Source organism: Orycteropus afer, unplaced genomic scaffold, assembly GCF_000298275.1.
Source record: "Orycteropus afer afer isolate SDZICR_OR568_19922 unplaced genomic scaffold, OryAfe1.0 scaffold00065, whole genome shotgun sequence".
Classification (NCBI taxonomy): domain Eukaryota; kingdom Metazoa; phylum Chordata; class Mammalia; order Tubulidentata; family Orycteropodidae; genus Orycteropus; species Orycteropus afer.
Genome location: NW_006921652.1, coordinates 6,601,870 through 6,626,171, shown reverse-complemented (window position 1 = coordinate 6,626,171; position 24,302 = coordinate 6,601,870). Strand labels below are relative to the sequence as shown.

Sequence of the window (24,302 nt, the reverse complement as noted above, 5' to 3'; positions counted from 1 at the left end):
AGGCAGTATCACTACAGAAGTAGATTTCCCAATCTTCCTTCCAAGGAGTGGTTGGTGTATTTGAACTGCAAGCCATCTGGTTGCTAAAGTAAATGGAAGAAATGACAAGAGAGCTGTACAAAAGATTTCAAAGAACAGCTTGAGAAGACCAAGTCAATTATTTTAATGAAATGTGCAAAGATGTGAAGTTATAAAACCAAAAGGGAAGAACATGCTCAGCATTTCTCAAGCTGAAAGAACTGAAGAAAAAAAATCAAGCTTTGAGTTGCAATATTGAAAGATTCTATGGGCAAAATATGGAATGATGCAGGAAACATCAAAAGTAGATGGAAAGAATACACAGAGTCACTGTCAGGAGGTGGCATATGATCAAGAACCAATGGTACTGAAGGAAAAAGTTGAAGCTGTGCTGAAGGAACCAGTGAAGAACAAGGCTCCAAGAATTGACAGAATACTTATTGAGATGTTTCAACAAAAGGATGTTGCGCTGGAGGCACCTATTCCTCTGTGCCAAGAAATCTGGAAGACAGCTACCTGGCTAACTGACTGGAAGAGATCCATATTTGTACTCATTCCAAAGAAAGGTGATCCCATGGATTGTGGAAATTATCAAACAATATCATTTATATCACACACAAGTAGAATCTTGCTGAAGATAACCCAACAATGGTTGCAGCAGTATATTGACAGAGAACTTCCAGAAATGCAAGCTGGATTCAGAAAAGGATGTGGAATGAGGGATATCATTGCTGATATCAGATGGATCTTGTCTGAAAGCAAAGAATACAAGAAATATGTTTACTTGTGTCTTATTGACTATAAAAAAGCATTCATTTGTGTGGATCATGACAAATTATGGATGATATTGATAAGAATGGGAATTCCAGAACACTTAATTATGCTCATGAGGAACTTATTCATAGACCTTTTGTTTGAACACAACAAGGGGATGCTGCATGGTTTAAAATCAGGAAAGGAGTGCATCAGGGTTGTATCCTTTCACCATACTTATTCAATCTGTATGCTGAGCAAAATCCAAGAGCTGGACTATATGAAGAAGAACGTGGCATCAGGATTGGAGGAAGATTCATTAACAACCTGTGATATGCAGACGATACAACTTTGCTTGCTGGAAGTGAGGATGACTTGAAGCATATACCTGTGAAGATTAAAGACTACAGTCTGCAGTATGGATTACATCTCAATATAAAACAAAAATCCTCATAACTTGACCAATGAGCAGCTTCATGATAAATGGAGAAAAGATTGAAGTTGTTAAAGATTTCATATTACTTGGTTCCCCAATCAACACCAATGGAAGCAGCAGTCAAGACATCAGAAGACATACTGCACTGGGCAAATCTGCAAAGATGTCCCTTTGAAGACTAAGGTGCGTCTAACCCAAGCCATGGGTTTCAATTGCCTCATATGCATGTGAGAGCTACACAATGAATAAGAAAGACCAAAGAAGAGTTGATGCTTTTGAGTTGTGGTGTTGGTGAAGAATACTGAAGGTACCATGGACTGCCACAAGAACTAACAAATCTGTCCTGGACAAAGTGCAGCTGGAATGGTCTTTGGAAGGAGAATGGCCAGACTTTGTCTCATCTACTTTGGTCATGTTGTCAGAAGGGACCATTCCCTGGAGAAGAATAGTGTGCATGGTAAAGTGGAGGGTCAACAAAAGAGAGGAAGACCCTCAATGAGATGGACTGACATAGTGGCTGCAGTGATGGGCTCAGGTATAGCAAGGATTGTGAGGCTGGCACAGTACTGGGCAGTGTTTTGTTCTATTGTACACAGGATCTCTGTAAGTCGAAGCTGACTCAATGGCACCTAACAACAACATAGATACATCTAAGGAGCTCTATTGGTGCAGTGCCTAAAGCATATGACTGCTAGCCAAAAGCTTGGTGTGGTTCAAACCTACCAGCTGCTCTGTGGAAGGAAGATGGAGCAATCTTTCTGTAAAGATTTACTGTCTTGGAAACCCAATGGGGGTTGCTATGACTCAGAATCGACTTGATGGCTGTGGGTTGGATTTGGCTTAGGGATACATCTATATGTCTCCATATATATGCACACATATACATACCTATACACTTTTATGCATACATACACACAACATAACCACACTCAAATTTTTTAGTTATTGAACAGTTGTTTATGTGATAGCGTCCTTTTTTTCTTGTGTACTTCTTGGTGACATCATTTACCTTGGTCAAGCTGTGTACATTTCACTCACTTCTAGTGTTGTATTTCCTTCTTAGTGTTATTTCTGGTCATGGTAAATAAGGGAGCTCTGGTAGCTTAGTGCCTAAAGCATCTGATTGCTAACCAGAATTTAACACCAAAAGTGGATAGAAAAAGACAAAAAAGAGTTGCATAAAAGTGTATAGGTATGTATATATGGGCACATACAGATGTATTTATATGCAGGTTTGTATATATATGGATATATACATATACATACACATACACATAACACACTGCTGTCGAGTTGTATCCGACTCCTAGTGACCCCTCCTTGGGTTTCCGAGGTGGTATCACTATGGAAGTAGATTGCCCAACCTTCCTTCCAAGGAGTGACTCATGAGTTTGAACCACCAGCCTTCTGGTTGGCAGTCAAATGCCTTAGGCACTATGCCACCAGAGCTCCCCTCCCTATCTATATGCAGTATTTTTATCTATATCTATATACAACACATATACATACACACATATTTTATATATATACATACATATATATATATATATGTATGTATGTATATATACACACACATATATATACATCCCTGGTGGCACAGTGGTTAAGCCCTTGGCTGCTAACTGAAAGATTAATGGTTTGAACCCTGCCAGCTGGTCCAAAGATATGGCAGTCTGCTTTTGTAAAGATGTACAGTCTTGGAAACCCTATGATGCAGTTCTATTGTGCCCTATATGGTTGCTATAATTTGTAATCAACTAGACAGCAATGGGTTGTTTTTGTGTGTGTGTGTGTTGGGGGGGTACTACTTAGACAGCAGTCTTCCCAAGACCCACTTATCCCTGGTAACCAACAGTGATCATTGGTTTCAGTATGTATCCCTATTTTTGTCTTTTTTATAATGGTGAGATCATATAGTATTTGTCCTTTTGTGATTGACTTATTTCAGTTAGCAAAATTTCCTCCAGATTCATCCATGTTGTATTTTGAGAACTCATCATTATTCTTTATGGCTGGATAGGGTTTCATTTTATTTATGTACCACATTTTGTTTATCCATTCATCATTGGCAGGCACTTGTCTCAATCTTTCTGCTACTGTGAATAATGCTACAATGAATAAAGGTGTGCATAGTGTACTTGTCTTTTTCAAGAGCTTCACAGGTGATTCTGATGTCCATCTAGGTTCAGAATCATTGTTATAATAAATTAAATCCAAACATGTTAGAAGTATAATTATTCATTCCTTAGCATACACAGCACTCCTTATAAGCAAGAACAGCCACACTTCTTTTCACGTTCTTTGATCATGTTGTCAGAAGGGACCAGTCCCTAGAGAAGGACATCGTGCTTGGTAAAGTAGAGGGTCAGCAGAAAAGGGGAAGACCCTCAAGGAGATGGATTAACACAGTGGCTGCAACAATGAGCTCAACCATAACAAGGCCTGTGAGGATGGTGCAGGACCAGGCAGTGTTTCGTTCTGTTGTACACAGGGTCACTATGAATTGGCACTGACTCAATGGCACGCTAACAACAACAACATTGCACATGTGAAGTTTGAGGTGTCTATTACACAACCAAATGGAGATCTGAGTAGACAGTTAAGTCTGGACTTAGAGAAGAGATCTGGACTTGAGTTACCAATTTAGGAGTCATCAGCCTATGGAAAAAAAAGCCAGAAGACAGCATGAAGTCACTGAGGAAATTAATGTTGATAGAACATGAAGACAAGGTCCACTCAAACAAAAAGAAGTATCCAGCAAAAGAGAGTGGGGATTAAGGTGGGAAGACAACCCAAGAGATTCTAATTTTCTAGAAGTCAGGAGAAAGAAGTTTTTCAAAGAGGTGGGAGTGATCTATCATTATGTTGCTGAAAGGTCAAGAAGGTGAGTGTTGACAAGTCACCAGAGGGTTTAGCAGGATGTCATTGATGCCTTTGACAAGAGCAGTTTTGTTGGAGAGGTGGTGGTGAAAGCTTGATTTGAAAGCTTTGAAAACTGGAGAGGTATTGATGGTAGCAAGTGCAGACAGTACTTTCGAGGAATTTTGCTATTAAGAGATGAGGAGAAATGTAGTAAAGCTGTAGGAGGAAGTGAAGTCAAGAGAGGTTTTTCACTTTTTTAGGATGAAAAAAAAGCAGTAAGCTTACATGGTGACAAGAGTGACTCAATATATAAGGAAAAAACTGAGATTAAAAGTTGGCTTTAAATAAGAATATAGACAATTCATCTATGAAACCAAGAGAGAAGGATGGGAATATGGGAATATATGCTAGTAGCTGGGCAGAGGCAGTGGTGAGAGTTTTTCGAGTTCTCATCTAATAACTTTTCATTAACTCAATAAAGTAGAAAGCCAAATCTTATTTCACTGCTTATGTTTGTAACCACTCTTTAACATCTGACAATATTGACCATGTCCTCCTTTAAAACTCCTTACATTTAGCTTATGGGGCAAAGCAAGTTCCTAATATTCCTCTAAATGTTTTGAAGAATTTATCTTTTAACTCATTAAATAGAGATGACCCCCGAGATCTTGTTCTCAACTCTATTTTTTTTTTAATAGCCTTTACTGATTGTGGTAGACATTATTAGTGTTCACTGTATCTAGTTCTCATCTTTTCTGGGCACACTTAAGACTATACTTCACATGGACAAGGCCATGTGACTTCTTCTGGCCGACAGGCTGTGACTAGGAGTGATAAATGTCACTTCCAGGTTGAGGCATTTAATTACCACGGTATAACCCCCCACTTTGTTTTCCCCTTACCTTTGTGATTAACAAAGGAGCTCTGGTGGCTCAGTGGTCAAGGCATTTGAGTGGTTCTGTGGTTTTGTTTGAACCAAAAGGTCTGTGGTTCAAACCCATCAATGGCTCTGTGATGATGCAGTCTGCTTCTATAAAGATTTATAGCCTTGGAAACCCTATAGGGAAATTCCACTGTGTCCTATACTGATGCTATGAGTGGGCATTGACTCAATGGCAGTAAGTTTGGTTTGGTATTTTGTGATTAAGAAGGTCTCCTGTTTAGATAGAACAGAATCACTCAAGGCAGTAAATCTTGGCATAAGGGAAATTTTTTCTGCAATAAGACCCTGAAATTTGAGGCTATCATCCCATCTTTCTAGCTGAACTGAATGCTGAAGTGAGTAGTTCTCAAAATTTTCAGACTTAGGGCTTCTTTCACTCTTAAAAATTATTGAGGAGCCTAAAGACTTTTTATTTATGAGAGTTAAAGGTATATTTAAAATATTGGAAATTACAATGAAGAAATTTAAAAAATATGTACTATCTGTTGAAAATAACAAATCTATTACATGTTAAACTCAACTCACTGCCACTGAGTCAGATCCGACTCATAGTGATCCCCTCGTGGGTTTCTGAGGTGATATCACTACGGAAGTAGATTGACCAATCTTCCTTCCAAGGGGTGGCTGGTGGGTTTGAACAGCCAGCCTTCTGGTTAGCAGTCAAATGCCTTAGGCACTACACTACCAGAGCCCCTATTACATCTTAGCATAAAATATATTGGGCAATCCTACTTCCATAGTGATACTGCCTCGGAAACCCAAGGAGGGGTCGCTATGAGTCGGGTTTGACTCGATGGCACATAACAACAACAACAACAATTTTATTAAAAATATTTTCCAAAAAAAATTAGTGAGATGAGTAGCATTTTTCTAAATTTTTGCAAGCCTTTTAAAATATCTAGCTTAATAGAAGATGACCAGATTCTCATAACTGCTCCTGAATTCAATCTATTTATATTTTGTTTTGCTTGAATTACATGAAGAAAATCAAGCCTTACATAGATATGCAGTTGGAAAAGGAAGGAGTATTTTAATAGCCTTTTCAGATAATTGGGGATATTGTTCTTAAAATGTCACCAAGATTAGACAAATGGTTGCTTCTGGAAGGTTAGTTGCAACGTGGAATCTAAAACCATATCACAACCTTTTCACTGTTACAGTAGCTTGATTAGTCTATCTTGTACTTTGAATGGATCTTTTATCCATGCCTGATTTTGTAACATCATACACAGGTCATTTGGAAAGTAGTGGTTCACTGAGGAGCTCTGGTAGTGTAGTGCCTAAGGCACTTGACTGCTAACCAGAAGGCTGGTGGTTAAAATCCACCAGTCACTCCTCAGAAGGAAGGTTGGGCAATCTACTTTCATAGTGATACCACCTTGGAAACCCAAGGAGGGGTCGTTATGAGTCAGGTCTGACTGGACGGCACATAACAACAACAATGGTTCACTGAGTTTTGCAGATCTAAAAGTTGACACATTTCATTATATAACATCACTTCTGAGATCATCAGAAAAGTCTTTTAAGTTCTGAAAAGCTATCAGGCTCACAGTGATGAATTAAGAGTTTTCTAAAATTCTAAGTTTAGCTTGAAAGCTCAAATGTTATCATTGTAACAAATACTATTAGTTTTTTTCTTTGGAAAACACTGGCTTACTTTCTTTATTTTGGGGAAATGTCTGCCAGATACCCATATTTTAATAACCACAGTTTTTCTGCCATTCTTTCAAATTGTGTTCTATGAAAAAATTTGTTAGTTCAGTTCGCAACTTAAACAATCACACAAAGCCTTTTTTCCCTAGAGACTGAGACTTCAGTATGCAGGAAGAAGTGACATTTAAATTATATCCCAACATTTCTTTCTCTGATTCAATTCTATCCATTATGTTGCTTGGGTCTTTGCCTCATTGCCTTTGTAAGCTATTTGACTGAAGATACCAAGTCTTTTTCTTCTTTGTAATCACCATTGTATCCAATAGTCATTGCTACTGAGTGAATAAATATTCTATCCTCTCAAATAGACTTAAAACCAAATATCCAAGTCACTGCTGTCAAGTCGGTTCTGACTCATAGCGACCCCTCCTTGGGTTTCCGAGGTGATATCTCTATGGAAGTAGATTGCCCAGTCTTCCTTCTGAGCAAATAGACTTAAGCACATTGAAAACAGGGACTCTGTGTTATTCTTCTGTGAATCACCAGCATCAAGGTGTAGAGTACACTAGAGCAGAACTGTGGCTGTTTATGATATTAAAGTTTATACTTTACATTAGGGTGGTCAATAAAAATCTCAGCAAGTTCCTCTTCCATCACTTTTCTTCCAATATCTATTATAGTAGTACAGCTTTATAGGTTAAGAAGAGGCCTCTACCTCTCCACCCTTACCACTAGAGATTCCTAGCCAAGGAAAGAAACTTAATGGGAACAAGGTGGTCTCACAGAGCAGGGCTGAATGTTGTGTGTCAGAGTGCAATGACATGAATACTGCACAGATTAGTTGAAAGAATGTCATCATTCATTTATTTTTAGCTTTACATAGCCACCCTGGAAGGATTATGCTAACAATCTATTTGCTTTTATTACAAAGGATGTTTACAAACATCAGGATCTTTTAGTTACAGAGACAAATTCAGTATCAAAAGGAGCCATCCTCAACCTGGGAGGAGGGGGAACAGAGTCAAAGTACAAGTGTTCCCTTGAACATTTCTCCTATCTTCCTATCTCCAGCTTCCCAAGGTCCCTGAAAATCCACATCCCCTCAAGAGATCCACCATAAATACTTGTTTTAGAATTAAGCACATAGGTGAGAAATATATATGTGATAATTTTCACTATTATGAAGAAAGCTGTACTCCAGCCACATCATTAAGGCCAACTCTACTTTGAGGAGGCAGCTCTTCCTCAGTCTAATTTTGAGTGCCTTCCGATTTGAGGGGCTCATCTTCTGGCACTATATCAGACAATGTTTCAGGGCTATTGATAAAGTTTTCCAGTATTATATCAGACAGTGTTTCACTGATATTCATAAGGCTTTCAGTGGCCAATTCTTTGAAAAGTGGATGGTCCTTTCCCTCTTTCCTGTCTTAGTCAGGAAGCTTCACTGAAACCTGTCCACCACGGGTGACCCTTCTGGTATTTGAAATACTGGTGGCATGGCCTCCAGCCTCACAGCAACATGCAAGCCATCACAGTATGAAAAACTGAAAGATGAGTGGTGGAGATCCTGATTACTAAGGGAAAATTGGATTGATATTATGTAATGAAGGTGGCATAGAGCCTAAGGCATTTGCTAACCAGAAGGTTGGCGGCTCAAACCCACTAGCCGCTCTGCAGAAGAAAGATGGGGCAATCTACTTCCATAAAGATTCACTACCTCAGAAACCCAATGGCAGTGAGTTTGGTTTGGTTTTGGTTTCAAAGAAAAATTGGGCTGCTGCTTCCTCACATTAGTTCCTTTTCTGTGTTCCCTGTTGGGACTGTTACCCATCCCCAAATGACTGCAATGAGCAAGCACTCTCAGTGAGTAGATGCTCTCAGCTTCTGAGCTGACTCTATTCCTCCTCTCCCCTACTTCTGGACTTGCCCCAACTCTCCAACACCTCAGATGCTTTCTAGAGTTGTGAGATATCAACTTGGGCTTGTTTTTATTCATTTTTCAGTGAGTTAATTAATTGCTGAGGTAGTACATAGGAGCATCCATTCACTTCACCATCTTCCCCCACCTCCACAGTTAGCTACTTTTTAAAGATAGTTTGATGTGCCTTTCATAATCATCTTGAGAATACTTTTGACAATACTTTTGAGAATAATATCTAAATATTTTATAATTTGACTGAAGTATAATAACAGTATACCATTTGTAATTGGACTGTGTTTAAATCTGATTTCCAAAATGAGGAAATAACTTATGACACTAGGTTGTCAGTGAGCTCAAGAGCATTGTTAATAAACACTTGAGTTTTTCATCAGTTGCTGTCCTAAACAATGGATAAGAGCGAAACTCTCCCTAACATGATGTTCATGGAATATAAACAATATCCCAGCCTTTTTCATGTCGTTGTATTGTTGTTGTTAGGTGCCACTGAGTTCACTCATAGTGACCCTATGTACAACAGAACAAAACACTGCTCAGTCCTGTGGCAGCCTCACAATCCTTGCTATACCTGAGCCCATTGTCGTAGTCACTATTTCAATCCATCTCGTTGAGGGTCTTCCTCTTTTTCATTGACCCTCCACTTTACCAAGCACAATATCCTTCTCCAGGGAGTGGTCCCTTCTGACAACATGACCAAAGTAGGTGAGACAAAGTCTGGCCATTATCACTTCCAAGGAGCATTCCAGCTGCACTTCTTCCAGGACAGTTTTGTTCATTTGGGACACAGCAAAAGCAGCACGCAGAGGAAAATTTGTATCAATAAATGCCTATATTAAAAAAGAATGATCCAAAATTATAAACTTAAACCAACAACTTTTAAATAAATAGAAAAGGAAGACTAAAAGAAGCCAAAATCTCCAAAAATAAAAGAAGTAATAATGATTGGGTTAGAAATAAATGAAATTGAAAATACAAATACAGTTGAAAAAATTAACAAAACCAAAAGTTGTTTTTCTTTGAAATGATCAATAGAACAGACAAGTCACTGGCTAGATTTGCAAAATAAAGAAAAACAGAAGAGGTAAATAACCAAATTAAGAAATGAAATTGGTGACATTAAAACCAATTAAACAAAAATAAAAAAGATCATAAGTAATACTTTGAAAATTTGTACGCCAACAACTTCTAAAACCTGGACGAAATAGACAAATTGCTAGAAACACACTACTTACTCAAACTAACAAACAGAGGTGGAAAACTGAAACATAAGAGGTCCAGATAGAGTGGGAGAAAAATGTGGAACAAAACAAAATTATCATCTCAAAAAGAAACTCCATGTCTATTGTCAGTCACTCCTCCTTTCTGCATATACTAACCCCACCTCCAGCCCTAGGACACAAATTTAGTTTCTGTCTCTATGGATTTGCCTACTCTGGACATTTCATATAAATGGATTCATATGATATATGGCCTTTTGTGTCTGGCCTTTCTCACTTAGCATATTTTCAAGGTTAATCCATGTTGTAGTATATTGTCAGTACTTTGTTGCTTTTTCCGGTCAAATAATATCACATTGTGTGGATATGTCACATTTTATTTATCTATTCAATAAGTAATGAACATTTATGTTATTTCTACTTTTTGGTTACTATGAATAATGCTTCTATAGTTATCTGCATACACGTTTTTGTGCTGACAAGTTCTTTTAACTTTCTTGGGTAGATACTAACAAAAAGAAAACCAAAAACTCACTGCCGTCGAGTCGGATCTGACTCATAGCGACCCCTCCTTGGATTTCTGAGGTGGTATCACTATGGATTAAGTCAGTGCAAGGCTGAAAATAAGTTCAAAGATTTTATTCATAGGTTTGTCAAGGCTCCAAGACCAAAGGGACATTGTTGTTGCTGTTAAGTGCCGTCGAGTGGGACCCGACTCATAGCAACCCCTCCTTGGGTTTCAGAGGCGGAATCACTATGGAAGTAGATTGCCCAACCTTCCTTCCAAGGAATGGCTGGTGGGTTTGAACTGCCATCCTTCTGGTTAGCAGTCTAATGCCTTAGGCACTACATTAGGAAGGGAAAATGAGTTCGGGCACAAATTCATTTTCCCTTCCTAATGTAGTGCCTAAGGCATTAGACTGCTAACCAGAAGGATGGCAGTTAATTAATTAGCTGAGTTAGCTGAGCAATTAATCCAAGAAGCTAGACTATATGAAGAAGAACGTGGCATCAGGATTGGAGGATAACTCATTAACAACCTGCAATATGTAGATGACACAACTTTGCTTGCTGGAAGTGAGGGTGACTAGAAGCACTTACTGATGAAGATTTAAGACTACCTTCTGTAGTATGGATTACATCTCAACATAAAGAAAATGACAATCCTCACAACTGGACCAATAAGCAGCATCACAATAAATGGAGAAAAGATTGAAGTTGTCAAAGATTTCATATTACTTGGTTCCACAATCAACACCAATGGAAGCAGCAGTGAAGACATCAGATGATGTACTACACTTGGACAATCTGCTACAAAAGACCTCCTTAAAGTGCTGAAGAGCAAAGATGTCTCTTTGAAGACTAAGGTGGTCCTAACCTAAGCCATGGTACTTTCAATCCTCTCATATGCATGTGAGAGCTAGACAATGAATAAGGAAGACCAAAGAAGAATTGATGCTTTTGAGCTGTGTTGGCAAAAGACATTGAAAGTGCCATGGACTGCTAAAAGAACAAACAAATCTGTCCTGGAAGAAGTATAGCTGGAATGCTCCTTGGAAGCAAGAATGGCCAGACTTTGTCTCACCTACTTTGGCCATGTTGTCAGAAGGGACCATTCCCTGGAGAAGGATATCATGCTTGGTAAAGTGGAGGGTCAGCAAAAAAGGGGAAGGCCCTCAACAGGATGGATTGACACAGTGGCTGAAACAATGCGCTTATTAGGAAAAGCAGGGATTGTGAGGCTGGCACAGCACTGGGCAGTGTTTCATTCTGTTGTACATAGGGTCACTATGAGCTGGAGATGACTCGATGGCCCCCAGCAACAACAACGAGTCACCCAAAAGGTAGAGCATTTCAAGGGCTAAAGTGGTTTAAGAACAGAGATACAAAAGCATAATCACTTCATAGAACTGGAGAAGTGATTTCTTCTTGATGTAAGAGACCAGGATCTTAAACACTGGAGGCAATGTGGTACTTTTCACCTAAGAACAAAAGACTAATGTCATTTGAAAATTTTTGGTTAAAAATCATTTCTATATTTTTAATGCACAGACAGCATATTTAAAATTGAAATAACCAGGTGAGATTTTTTTCAGGGAAGAAAAAGTTAAGTTCTTTGAGCATTACTACTTTTAAACTCAGATATACAGTAAATTAGACTAGATGTTGGACACAAGATAACACTCCCTGCATGGTGAACGTTTCTCTTCTATAGCTTATTTGAACCTATTTTCAGTATACTGAAATTTGGTACTAATTTCCCCAAGACTCAAAGCATAAAAGGAAAAGAAATCACAAAGCTCTCATCTCAGGTACTAAAAAAAATTATAGCCATTATATAATGGCCTTCATTTTGAAAGCCTGCCACTGCTTGAAGAACTACTTTAATAGCATCAAAAGAGGCAAGCTCTCCCACTTATGATGTAATTTTCCTGGTTATATTTGCATAGTGTTTTATAAATACAGAATCTTAGAAAATAGGGAAAAAGCAAAAGTTTGTACAAATATATGGCTTTGATGCTTTATTACCAACACACAAAATACATGAAAAATATCAATGATTACTCTTTAAATTCCCTACTTCCTATTTCCAAATGCTTTAAATAGGATAGAAAAAGCAAGGCAACAAAATAAATTCCATCCACTACACTAAAGGCTGATATTTCAATGTTTCATCTACAAAGAGTCAGTAGTAAAAAGTCATAACTATTAAAAGAAGAAAAACAATTACATCTTAAGTACCTTCTTAGTTCATAGATTTTTTTTTTTCCATAAAGACAAAGTAAATGTGATGCCATACATTATTCCAGAAGAGTTACTTTTTTCTTTTCATAAAGTTTTTTGCTTCTTTCAAAAGCTCCTCAACATCTTCCTTCTCTAGGTCTTCCTTTCCTGGCTCCCAGTCAGGATCTCCATCTGGGGACTCATATTCTTCTTCCTCGTCATCTATAAAACTGTCATTCAGGTCGTACTCATTGAGCTGCTCAACATTATCATCATCTTCATCTAAATTGCTTTTCACTGAAAACAAGAGATTGATACACATCAATTGTCATTCAGCCTGGGATGAGTAACTTCTAACCGTACAATGTCTTTCTGCATCAAGAGGACTCAATTTGACTTAATATATAGCTAACCATTGCAAATTTCTAGAAGGGGCACTAAAATAACAATGTGTTACTATTTTCTTCTAACCTTTTTTATTATGATCTCCTGAGAATAAAATGGCCCATGAGATTCATAATAATGGTTCTGTGCTAATGTGATAATCCACATTCAGGCTATCTTACCTCCAGTGTCAGTTGGCATAGTGCCTAAAGCACTTGACTGCTAACCAGAAGGCTGCTGGTTCAAACACTCCAGCCATGCTTTGGAAGGAAGGTTAGGCAATCCACTTCCATAGTGATACTGCCTTGGAAACCCAAGGAGGGGTCACTATGAGTCGGGTCCGACTTGATGGCACATAACAATAACAACAACAACAACCTCCAGTGTGGTAGGCTGTATTTTTGTCCCACTTATTTTCTGCCCCTTCCTATGATGTGATTATATTTCCCCACCCCCACCAATATCAGACTTGGCAAAAGAAATGTGAGTGGAAGTAGTGTGTGCCACTCCTAGGCAGGAGCATTAAGAGCCTGTCTGTACTTCTACTATTGCCATTTTCCCTCTGCCATGAGAAGAGAATGTCTCAGATAGAGTCCGATCCTTCAGCCTGGATTCTAGAGGAACATACATGGGGCAAAACCACAGCTAACCACAGCTGTAACTTGAAGGAGAAATAAACCTTTGTTGTTGTAAAGGCACTGAAACTTTGGAACTGTTTGTTATCACAGCAAACCTAGCAAAATCTGATTGGCACGCAAGGGTGTCCACAGATCAAATGAAAAGTTACTAGTTTAAGTACTTTGAAAAGTTTAGTTTCACTGATCTAATCCATTCTTATCATTCATGTTTCAATAAAAGTAGGATTCCTATGGCAACAGCTGCTAGAATTTACAGATTTCTAAATCACATTATAACAGTAGCATTTCCTATCTCCAAATTAATTTTTTTCCCTCATCCCACTGTGTTTTATTTTCTTTCCACAATGAGCAAAAGAATTAGTTTAAAATAAGGCAGTAAGAGACTCTAGGAAATGTGGAACATCTAAGAGACAACTAGGAAGATTCTATCTGAAAGTATTCTGAATGGCAGAGAACAATCCCTATGATGCTTTTGTATATGCTTAGGTTAACTGCTTCCTAAATGTTCACATGCAATAGACAGATATAAATTAAATGAAACACAAGGACTTTGATGGGGAAAAATTAGAATGATGAGAAAGGAAATAATTCATCTGTCCTCTGAAGCCTGATAGCCCAATACATATTTTTCTACATCATTATTCATTTTACAGAGAATTTCAGACAGCTTAGAATAATAATAATGAGGAAATAATAAAATACAAATAAAAGTAGAACCTAAGAACAAGAAAAAGCACTATATAAATACATCAACCTCAATTTTTAACATAATTACTACAAATGAAATTTTATCACTCTGTTTCTTGGTTAAAATTAGAGACACAACTTGCACAATTCTCATTAGCATAAAGTTGGAAACACTCCAGGGAAGTCTTGCATTATATTTACTTGTATACATATCTTATTTACTTAACATTTTATATCTAATCAATCTCAACCCTCCATATTGCTTTTATGATATAGTTTACTTTAAAAAAATATTTGGAGGGTAGTTTGCAGTTGGGGAAAGGGATGAGGCAGAAAGAACATCAATATCTCTATTCTGACCCATTTTTTCTCTTGGAAGTACTTCATTTATATAACTAATAATACCTCAGTAAACAATTTCTTTTCAGATTAAAATATTATCTTAGAAGATTTACAAGTAAAATCAATACATAGCTGAAACAGCTTCCAGTTCTCCTCCTACCTTACTGGCCGCTCCTTCTCATCGCCTTTGCTGGATCCTTCTCACCTTCCTGACCTTGAACTTTTGGAATGCCCCAAGTTTCAAGATGGGCGCGCTTCCTTATTCCATCCAATCTCATATCCTAGATTTTCAAATTTACATCTTCAGCCCCGATCCCTTACTTTGCATTCCAGACTCATTTATCTGACCCCTTATGTACTATCTGCACTTGGACAATGAACAGGCATTTGAAAATTGACATTTCTAGAACTAAACTCTTGATTGACCTCACCTAAATCTGGCCATCTCCTTATCAGTCTTTCATATATGACTTCTCCTGCCTTCCAATCTTCTTACTGTTCTGGCAAGAAAACATGGAGTCATCCTTAAATCCCAGTCACCGCTATCCTATCAAAGAAAATCCAATATCCAATATGTCAACCAATTCTATTGGCTCTACATTTAAAATACATCCACCACTTCTCACCACATCTGTTCCAACACTCTGCTCACCATACCATCACCATCTGCCTGGACTATTACAATATTCTCCTAACTGGTTTCCTTGCTGTTCTCCAGAGAGAAATTGGACTTATTTTACAACATTAGTTAGATGTGAATTCTTTGTCCAAAGCCTTCCAAATAGCTTTCTGTTTCACTTTGAATACAATCTATAGTCCTTACTTGTAGGTCTTGGCTTATAAGACTATGTACAACTGAGTCACTGCTAGCTTTCTGATCTTATATCCTGCCACACTCTACTTACTCTCTTATCTTCAATTCTACGCTCTCTTTGCTGCTCCTTGAACAGTCTAAACATGATCTCCAGGGCCTCTGAACTCACTGTTTCCATTGCCCAGTATATTTTCCCCCCTGACAATCACTTGGCTTGCTCTTTCCTTTAGACCTCTGCTCTAATGTCAAATTATCAGAGTCCTTCTTTTAGCATCCTGACATGACACTCCCCCTCCACATTCACCCCTGCCATTCTGTCCTCTCACACCACTTTATTTTTCTTCTCAGACGTTATCATCACCTTACACATAAAATTGTTCACATGTGAATTATCCACTCTGGTAAAATTCTACAAGATCAGGGCTTTGTCTCTACCGTATCCCAAGCTCCTACAAAAGCACCTAACATGTGGAAGGCACTTGATAGATACTTGCTGAATATATGAATGGATGAACAAATGACCCATCTGCCGTTGTTGAACGGCTTTAATTTTATAGAAACCCTTTCACAAAAGCCTATGCTTTATATCACTAGCTGTCTGTCAGTATGATAAATTTCATAAAAGAATTTTTTTTTAAATCCTGCCAATTGAAAGGGCTTTAAGCCTCATTGAACACTGGATATATTTAGCAACTTACAGAGCAGAATCATTTGTTGAGGCAGTGAGGCCATATTTATCAAAAGAGTCCCATCTGTTTCCTCACAAAGTTATTTATATCTACCAAATTACCACTCACATTTGAGTATATGTCTTTTAATACGAAGTCTGTAATCTACAAAACCATCTATCATAGAACTCAGTGGAGCTGGTGGTCAAATTTCATTCACTTTATTTCATATGAACTTTGTGCTTTAAGACTCTTTCATGACCCATGGGACGTGCATGGTACACTTACACTGTTTGCCTCTCTTGTGTCTTGGGATGCTAGTGTTTTACTTAGGTATGTGGTAGGGCCTAGTATGTAACTAACTGTTTAAAACTGAAAGGTTCAGTGGCACCAGATCACAGTGCGTACTGAAAGAGGGTGGGGTGTGCATCCCGGAGGTGTGAATGTATAGAACTTTTTGTCTTTCTTGACTTGTGTACAGCTAGGTGAGCCTTGTAAGAATGTATAGTGTTTCCTGTGTAGCATTTGAGGTTGTGGTTTTGGTGATATAATTTTTAAGTGAGTAACTTATTTTCAGGCAATATCTTATCTATATGCAAATCACTGTGTGCTTTCCGCATTCATTTGCCAGCTGTGACGCAGCCCCCAGGTGTTTTCATAAGAGCGCTATGCTAATTTTTGTTTACACCACCATGTAACAATGGGGGCAGATGTGACCATTAGGCAGCTTCTCATTACTGTTAGCCTACTGTGGGCCTGAAATTCAAAAGAATAGGAAGCTCTTCCTTTCTTGTGAAGAACAAGCCAAGAGTAAGGAGGGTGCCTGCCAAATGACTACAGCTCTGACAGCTTGGGAAGCATTAACTTGGGAAGGGTCTAGAAGGTGATGCAGAGAATGCAGCAATAAGAAGACAGGAACACTAATTATGTGCAGCCAGTACAGGGTGCCTTTATGTGTCACTCCTTGTTTCCAAACGTTTCACAAATAAAATAAGTTTGTTAATAACAAGTGATTTTTACCATGTCTCATCCCACCTATCCTACCTCCAGAGTCCAGGGACACATATGTCTCTCACATATTATTTATCAAAATCCATCTTACCTAATAAAACTTTAACATGACTAAATTATTCAGCATGCATTCTGTTACTGAAAAATCTTTTAACAACCAAATCTAAAAGACAGAATAATTTGGTCATGAAAGGGTTAAGTGAGAGCATCTGAAGGGCCAAAGTCATGGCTTAAGATAAGGGCCAAGTCAGCTCTAGAATCCAGCTCTATGTCCTGGTTAGTGGTACCACAGAGATGCTTCTTAACAGGACTTTAAATGCTGATACGTGATTATCTCTGTAGAACCAATGAGTTAATGAACTGTATTACAGCAAATTTATTTAATGACTTTAAAATTACATAAGGCAAATGCCATCTAAACCAAAACAAAAAACAAAAAACAAAAAAACCTCACTGCCGTGGAGTCAGATCCGGCTCATAGTGACCCCTCCTTGGGTTTCCAAGGTGGTATCACTACAGAAGTAGATTGCTCAACCTTCTTTCCGAGGAGTGGCTGGTGGGTTTGAACCACCAGCCTTCTGGTTAGCAGTCAAGTGCTTTTAGGCACTACACTAAAAGCCATCTAGAGGGGAGCTTATTATTATTATTATTATTGCTAGTAGAGTGTGAAGGATTTTTGGAGAAATGTTAGTGTCTGCCTTTCTGTGTAACAGGGTCTTGGCGATAATGACACTTTGCTTACTGGGAATATGCTCTGATCAGTGAACTTGTTGTTTATTAATGATTTCCTGAATCATGGCACCAATCTCAGGAAGCAGGGCTCTTTACCCTTGAAGTAAGCATGTTACCACTTAACCTAGGAATAAAATGTCTGTCTTTCCATAAAAGTAATGTTTTTATGCAAAACAGATATGGAGAACACAGCAGAAAACAAGACAATACATGTGGTCTCTAGCAAGTTGAAGCATATGCCAAATATCTGGATATCTGAATTTAAAGTGATGAAACTAGTAAAGTTCACACAAACCCTGCTTATAGCACTGTCTGCTATATGAAAATTTCAAAGACAGCTTCTCATACCAGGAAATTTCTTGATTAGAGAACTAAGTAATTCTATTAAATTTTACTCTAAGAACTAAGTTTGTAGAGCTGCTGAAGAGTCCTCTGGCTCAGATGCATGTTAAAAGAAGTTGCTGATATTGCATGGAGAAAAGATCTTTTCAAACAGTGCTATTCTGCTCTGCCCTCCCCAACAGTTCTCTGGTACTAGGATCTAAGATGATTGCGATGGTTATGTTTGTATGTCAACTTGGCTAGGCCTGGTTGAGTGGCTGGGCAGCTGGATGTAGTATTCCCCATGATGAGACTGGTAATCAACTCCATGGTGGAATCTACTGTGAGCAGCTGAGTAGCTGCCCATGGGTATATAGACTGCTTCTTGTATATAAGGAGAAGCTTTGAGAATGGTCTCTAGCCTTTGGCATGCTTGAACCCTGCTTGTAGCCGTGTCACTGCTCAGCAGCCTGCTATGCTCTGCCGACCTTGGGACCTACAGTGGACTTAAGTTAATGGCCTGCTGTGTGGATTGGTAACATTGGGACTGTGCCTGTTTTACTTGTCAATCTTGGGGCTTCTCAGCCTCAGCAGCCAGCAGCTGTCTGAGTGAAGAAACGCCTCTAGCTCCAGTGGGCTGGGAGCTGGAGGCAGAGCTGAAGCCCAAGGCTGAGGGGCTTTCACCCAGCCCCTAGAGCCTGGCACTTTGAACTTAAGACTTAAAGCCTCCAAATTGTAAGAATAAGCTCCTGTTTGTTAAGGCCATCCCATTTGTGGTATTTTCTTGTCCGAGTGGCACTAGGTAACCAGAACAATGATTATCTGCCTCATTGTTCATTAATAGTGTAACAAGGATAAATTTTCAGGTTTCTTTTCTTTCTTTTTCAGTAAATCTCAGTACTAATTAGGATGTTAATTTTAATTAAAGAAATATTTTGGCCCAATATCTTTAATGACAAAAATTTACTACAAACTACAAGCATGATCACTTTTAATAACGCTAACTTTTATTACTAAAGACTCGTTTTCTTTTATGCACTAAGCTCTTAGTTGGGTATTCATATTTTAGCATTAGAAAAGAAGTGTGTGTACTTCTGCTCTACTTTATTATATGTGAATTTTATTTCTTTTATAAGTACTATTGAGCCAGCCTTTCTCTTACTCCGTATTCACTCAGCTTTCCCCACTCTGAGTAGCAGCTTTTAGAATATAATTTAAGTCTTATGTTGCTGTCAACAGGTAAGGTATCTAAAAAAGAATAAAACAGAATTTTCCTGGCACTGATTATTCTTGCATTTAATATCTTGTGCCAAAATCACAGTGCTGTGAAAAAGTGTGGAAAGCTATTGAAATTTTAAACAAGTTAGACATATAAGAAGCTCAAAAGATGATAGCAGTGAAGCCTGGAAAAAAAAAAGGGGATGCACATCAATTGTTAGCATGGTGGGAAAACTTTATAGATTGAAGTGTTTGGGGAGTGTTACAAATAAGAAATTAAATAGTTAAATTTTAATGTCAAGTTATTTTAATGTTTAGTACTATATTAGATTTTATTGACACATCATGTAGTTATGACACCCCAGCTCAAATTCAATGTTCTTTAAAAAACAAAAACCTACCTAGTTCTTGTTCCTAATCTCCATTACATGAAAACGTCACCCCAGTCTCTTGATAATTCACGCTAAAATCCTGAGACATCCCAGTTCCCTTTACCTCATTCTAGCCCCTACACCACAGCCAACCAATTAACAAATCTTAGTGATACTTCCTTCACAATCTCTTGTATTGAATCCTACCTTTCCACTCTCTTGGTGGTCATATTAGTTTTGGGCCTTTATTCAACTACCTAACTAACCTCCTCTACCTGGCTTCCCCTACTCTGATTCAGACGGCTCATCATCACCCCCCGTGATTCTGGTAAAACACTGGTTCATCATTATTTGTTGAAGTGCTCTTAGCTTTAGTCTGCTTTCAAGAGTTTCCATAATCTGTCTCAACACACCCTCTTAGTATTATCTACAGCAACTACAGAGACTCTCCCCATCAGTTAAACTGATCTACTTGCTAACTGCAAGCACAAATTTCTACTGTCAACCCTCTGATTGATCTGTTATTCATTTTGTCTGGGATATCCTATGCCTATCTAGCACAAAGCAAAGAAATAAACAAAGATAATGGAAATCCTTCTACCTTAGAGGCCATCTTAAATTCCCATATCAAGTCTATGCTCAGAATCTCCAGCAGAAAACTGCTTCTTCCTTTTCTTCTGAGGTTTTACACATCTATCTCACCACAAACTTCTAGAGCCAGAGCTGGTCCTCATCTCTATAACTTCACTCATATGGAAGGCATAGAAATAAATGAATGTGTGAGGCCATGAATCAGAAAGTATATTAAAAATATAAGGATAAGTAGTTGCTTAAAAATATCTATGGCTATACTTGTTCTTTCCAATAAAATGAAAAGGTTTTCTTTTAAAAGTTGCTGACTGCTCAGCAAATACTTCAATGAAAATTCAAAGAAACTTGTCAAAGAAAACTCAGATATTTTAAACTATGCTATTCACTCACTCACTGCTGTCGAGTTGGATCCGACTCATAGCAGCCCCTCCTTGGGTTTCCAAGGCAGTATCACTACAGAAGTAGACTGCCCAACCTTCCTTCTGAGGAGTGGCTGGTGGATTTAAACCACCAGCCTTCTGGTTAGCAGTCAAGTGCCTTAGGCATTACGCCACCAGAGCTCCCTTAAACTATGCCATAAGATACATATTGATAATATTTAGAAATGGTTCCTATTTCTGCAAAGATACACAAATATATCAAATACCCTTTTTCAAAGGATAATGTTAAAGTATGTCAATAAAATATAGCTCTAATCAAATATCATTAATTATCTCTAGAAAGAAAACTACTTTCACCACCATAAATGCTACATCATTAGACACAGTTCCAGTACAGAAAGCATATATATTACATACATTCTCCATGCTCAGATCACTAAAGGAAAAAAGGAAATATACTTATGTCTGGAGTACTAACGTGCTAAAGTGTGTCTCAGGAAGAAATGTCAAATGGAATTCCCTTATGGTAAAATTAATCATTTTCATCACTAGAATTGGTTGTATGTATGCACATACAAATGTATATGAGTGTAGCTTTGATTGCACGTAGTTTACTCCATTAGCAGCAATACTGTGTGCTGAATTGGACTCTACATTATGTAAATGATACAAAGAAGTCAGCATCTGTTAAAGGAAAAAAATAATAGCATTAAAAAGCAGAAGACAGACAAGGTAAAACAGATTGATGTAAACAGGACTGAAGGACACTTGATAGTTGCTTCTCTGGTCTCTCTTTCCTTCTCTCCTTTTCCTAAAGCTTATTTTTTACTGGGGATCCCTGTGACATTGAAGAAAGTGACTCTAACTCTGGTCCTAGGAGGGGTACAAACTAATCAGTAGTCATAGTGATCAGTCAAAGGTAAGAATGTGACCTAAAAAAAGAATGTGACTTTTAGGAGTAAAAAAGAGTGAATTTTCATGACTTGCCTCCTTAGATGTAAACACAAATGCTTATAGCTCCTACTGAACAAGGCTGCACACAGTCCCTCAGTTGGGAGGGGAGTCAGCCTGAGGATCAGAATAACCCCTCTAAAGACAGAATGATAGGAAGAGACCGGGTTCCTGATGACCCTACTAAGCCAAAACAATGAATCTTGTTTAATCCAGTCCTACCTCTGGACTTTTAAGTTGTACGAGTCAATAAATTCTCGTCACTAAAGCCAGTCTGAAATTTTGTTTTCAGATACTTGCAAAAAAAAGAATCTTAAAAGATATGGAACAAATATGTACTGTTGGATGATGACTGTGGAAAAACAATTGCTATATAAAATGTTCACAGTTTTATTTTGTTAATCTAGGAAAAAAATCACTAAAACAAACAATCCAAAAATGCACAGAAACAAAGATTATTTTTTTTATTTCTTAAATTACAATAGCTAGAAACTACATAAGCTTCATTTTGAGTTTCTTGAAGTAAAATTTCTTACCTGGAGTTACACTATGTTTATATTCTATCTTGTGCTGAGGATTCTTCCTAAAAAAAGGAAAATTAAGCAAAAATTAGATCTCATTTTCCATATAAAGTTTACCCTCAGTTAGTGTTTTCCAAGCACTAGGAATTAATAAAATTAAAAATCAATAAGACTAACTAGCATACAAAATAAAATCAGGTCCCAAAAGGCCTCTTACTGAAAAGTTTTTTTAAAGTAAATTTTATTTTTTGTGAAGCTATACAAAGGAAAGGATACACCATTTAAGTAAATTCTATGTGTACAATCCAGTGACACTGTTTACACTTTTAAAGTTGTGTAACTATTCCTGCTATCTTTTTTCAAATTATTCCACCATCATTAGCATGAAGCCACTGTCCCCTAAGCTTTTTATCTAACCTTTCAAATTGCTGTTGTCAGTTTGATGTCACATAGGTAAATCTTTGAGAGAATATATTTTACTATTTAGGCTAAACTCTTGTTTGGTTCCAAGCAGACTTCCATGAAAAGTTTTATTTTGAGGTTTAACGTTAGAAGATTAACTCAGGGCTACAGTTTTGGGTGTTCACCCAGCTTCAGTATCTCTAGAAAGTCTGGATTCCATTCAGAATTTGACCTTCTGTTCCAATTTTACCAACTTTTGACCATGATCCCTTCTTGATATGGCTATTACAATTTATTATTACACTCTCCAACCAATACTTAGTGTGTAACACTTTTAGCAGTTTCAAGGTCTGCACAGTTGATTCAGCTAATGCTCGGCTCCAGGGATCTTGTTCTCTACAGTTTCACAGTGACTCACTGTGGTAACATTTGCTTTCTAAATACAGTATTTACTGAATGTCCTACTCCACGCCAGAATATTTCCAGATGCAAAGACAAGAGTTGTGAATAAGACAAAGTTCTTCCCTCATGAACTTATACTCTGGAAAAACATAGGACATCATAAATACAGTATGTTCTATTTCTAAAATAGCAATACATCACACACATAAAAGCATAACACACAATATAGAAAATATGTGACACAAAATATAGGATTTATATGGATTGTATGGAAGGATACTGCTTATGGCTCTTCTTGCAACCAAAGGAAAAAAAGTAAATTATGTCACTCCAAAGAACACCAATCATTTGTTATGAGAAAAATACTACCAGGAAAGTCAATTTACATCGAGAATTTCATAAAAAGTATTCAAAAGTCGAACAGAAACTACTGCCTGAAGACTTAGTTTTAATTACATGTATTACTGTACCTTCTATTATTTCATTCTATACTTGTTTGTCAGTTTGTCATACTGTGGTGGCTTGTGTGTTGCTATGACAGTACAGGCTATGCCACCAGTATTTCAAATACCAGCAAGGTCACACATGGTGGACAGGTTTCAGCAGAGCTTCCAGACTAGGACAGGCTCAGAAGAAAGAAGGGGCCATCCACTTCTCAAAGAATTGGCCAGTGAAAACCTTATGAGTAGCAGTGAAACACAGATGTATTACTGGAAAACTTTATGAATAGCCCTGAAACACTGATATAGTGCTGGAAGATGAGCCCCTGAGGTTGGAAGGCACTCAAAATACAACTGGGGAAAGGCTACCTCTTTAGAGTAGAGTCGACCTTAATGATGTGGATGGAGTAAAGCTTTCAGGATCTCCATATACTGATGTGGCACAACTCAAAATGGGAAGAAACAGCTGCAATCATCCATTAATAATTGGAAAGTAGAATGTACAAAGTATGAATCTAGAAAAATTGGAAGTTGTCAAAAGTGAAATGGAATGCATAAAGATCGATATCCTAGGCATTAGTGAGCTGAAATGGACTGATTTTGGCCATTTTGAATCAGACAACCATATCTACTATGCCGGAAATGACAAATTAAAGAGGAATGGTGTGGTGTTCATCGTGTCAAAGACTATTTCAAGATGTGTCCTGAAGTACAATGCTGTCAGTGATAGGATAATATCCATATGCCTATGTGGTAGTTAAAGTTGTATGTCAACTTGGTCAGGCCTGGCTGAGTGGCTGGGCAGCTGGTGATAGTTATTCCCCATGATGAGACTGGCAATCAACTCCATGGATCTACCACAAGCAGCTGAGTAACTGCTTTAG

The 24,302-nt window shown here is 37.9% G+C and overlaps 1 protein-coding gene across 1 annotated transcript in view; it reads right to left on the bottom strand.

Moving 5' to 3' along the window:
- Nucleotides 1-12,636: 12,636 nt before the first annotated feature.
- APLF (aprataxin and PNKP like factor) overlaps nucleotides 12,637-24,302 on the bottom strand; it is a 233,533-nt gene continuing 221,867 nt past the window's right edge. The window contains exons 9-10 of the mRNA XM_007940138.1: nucleotides 22,190-22,236; nucleotides 12,637-12,842 (exon numbers count right to left, since the gene is read on the bottom strand). Of these exons, the coding sequence (XP_007938329.1) occupies nucleotides 12,637-12,842; nucleotides 22,190-22,236 (253 nt within the window). The remainder of the gene's footprint in view (nucleotides 12,843-22,189; nucleotides 22,237-24,302) is intronic.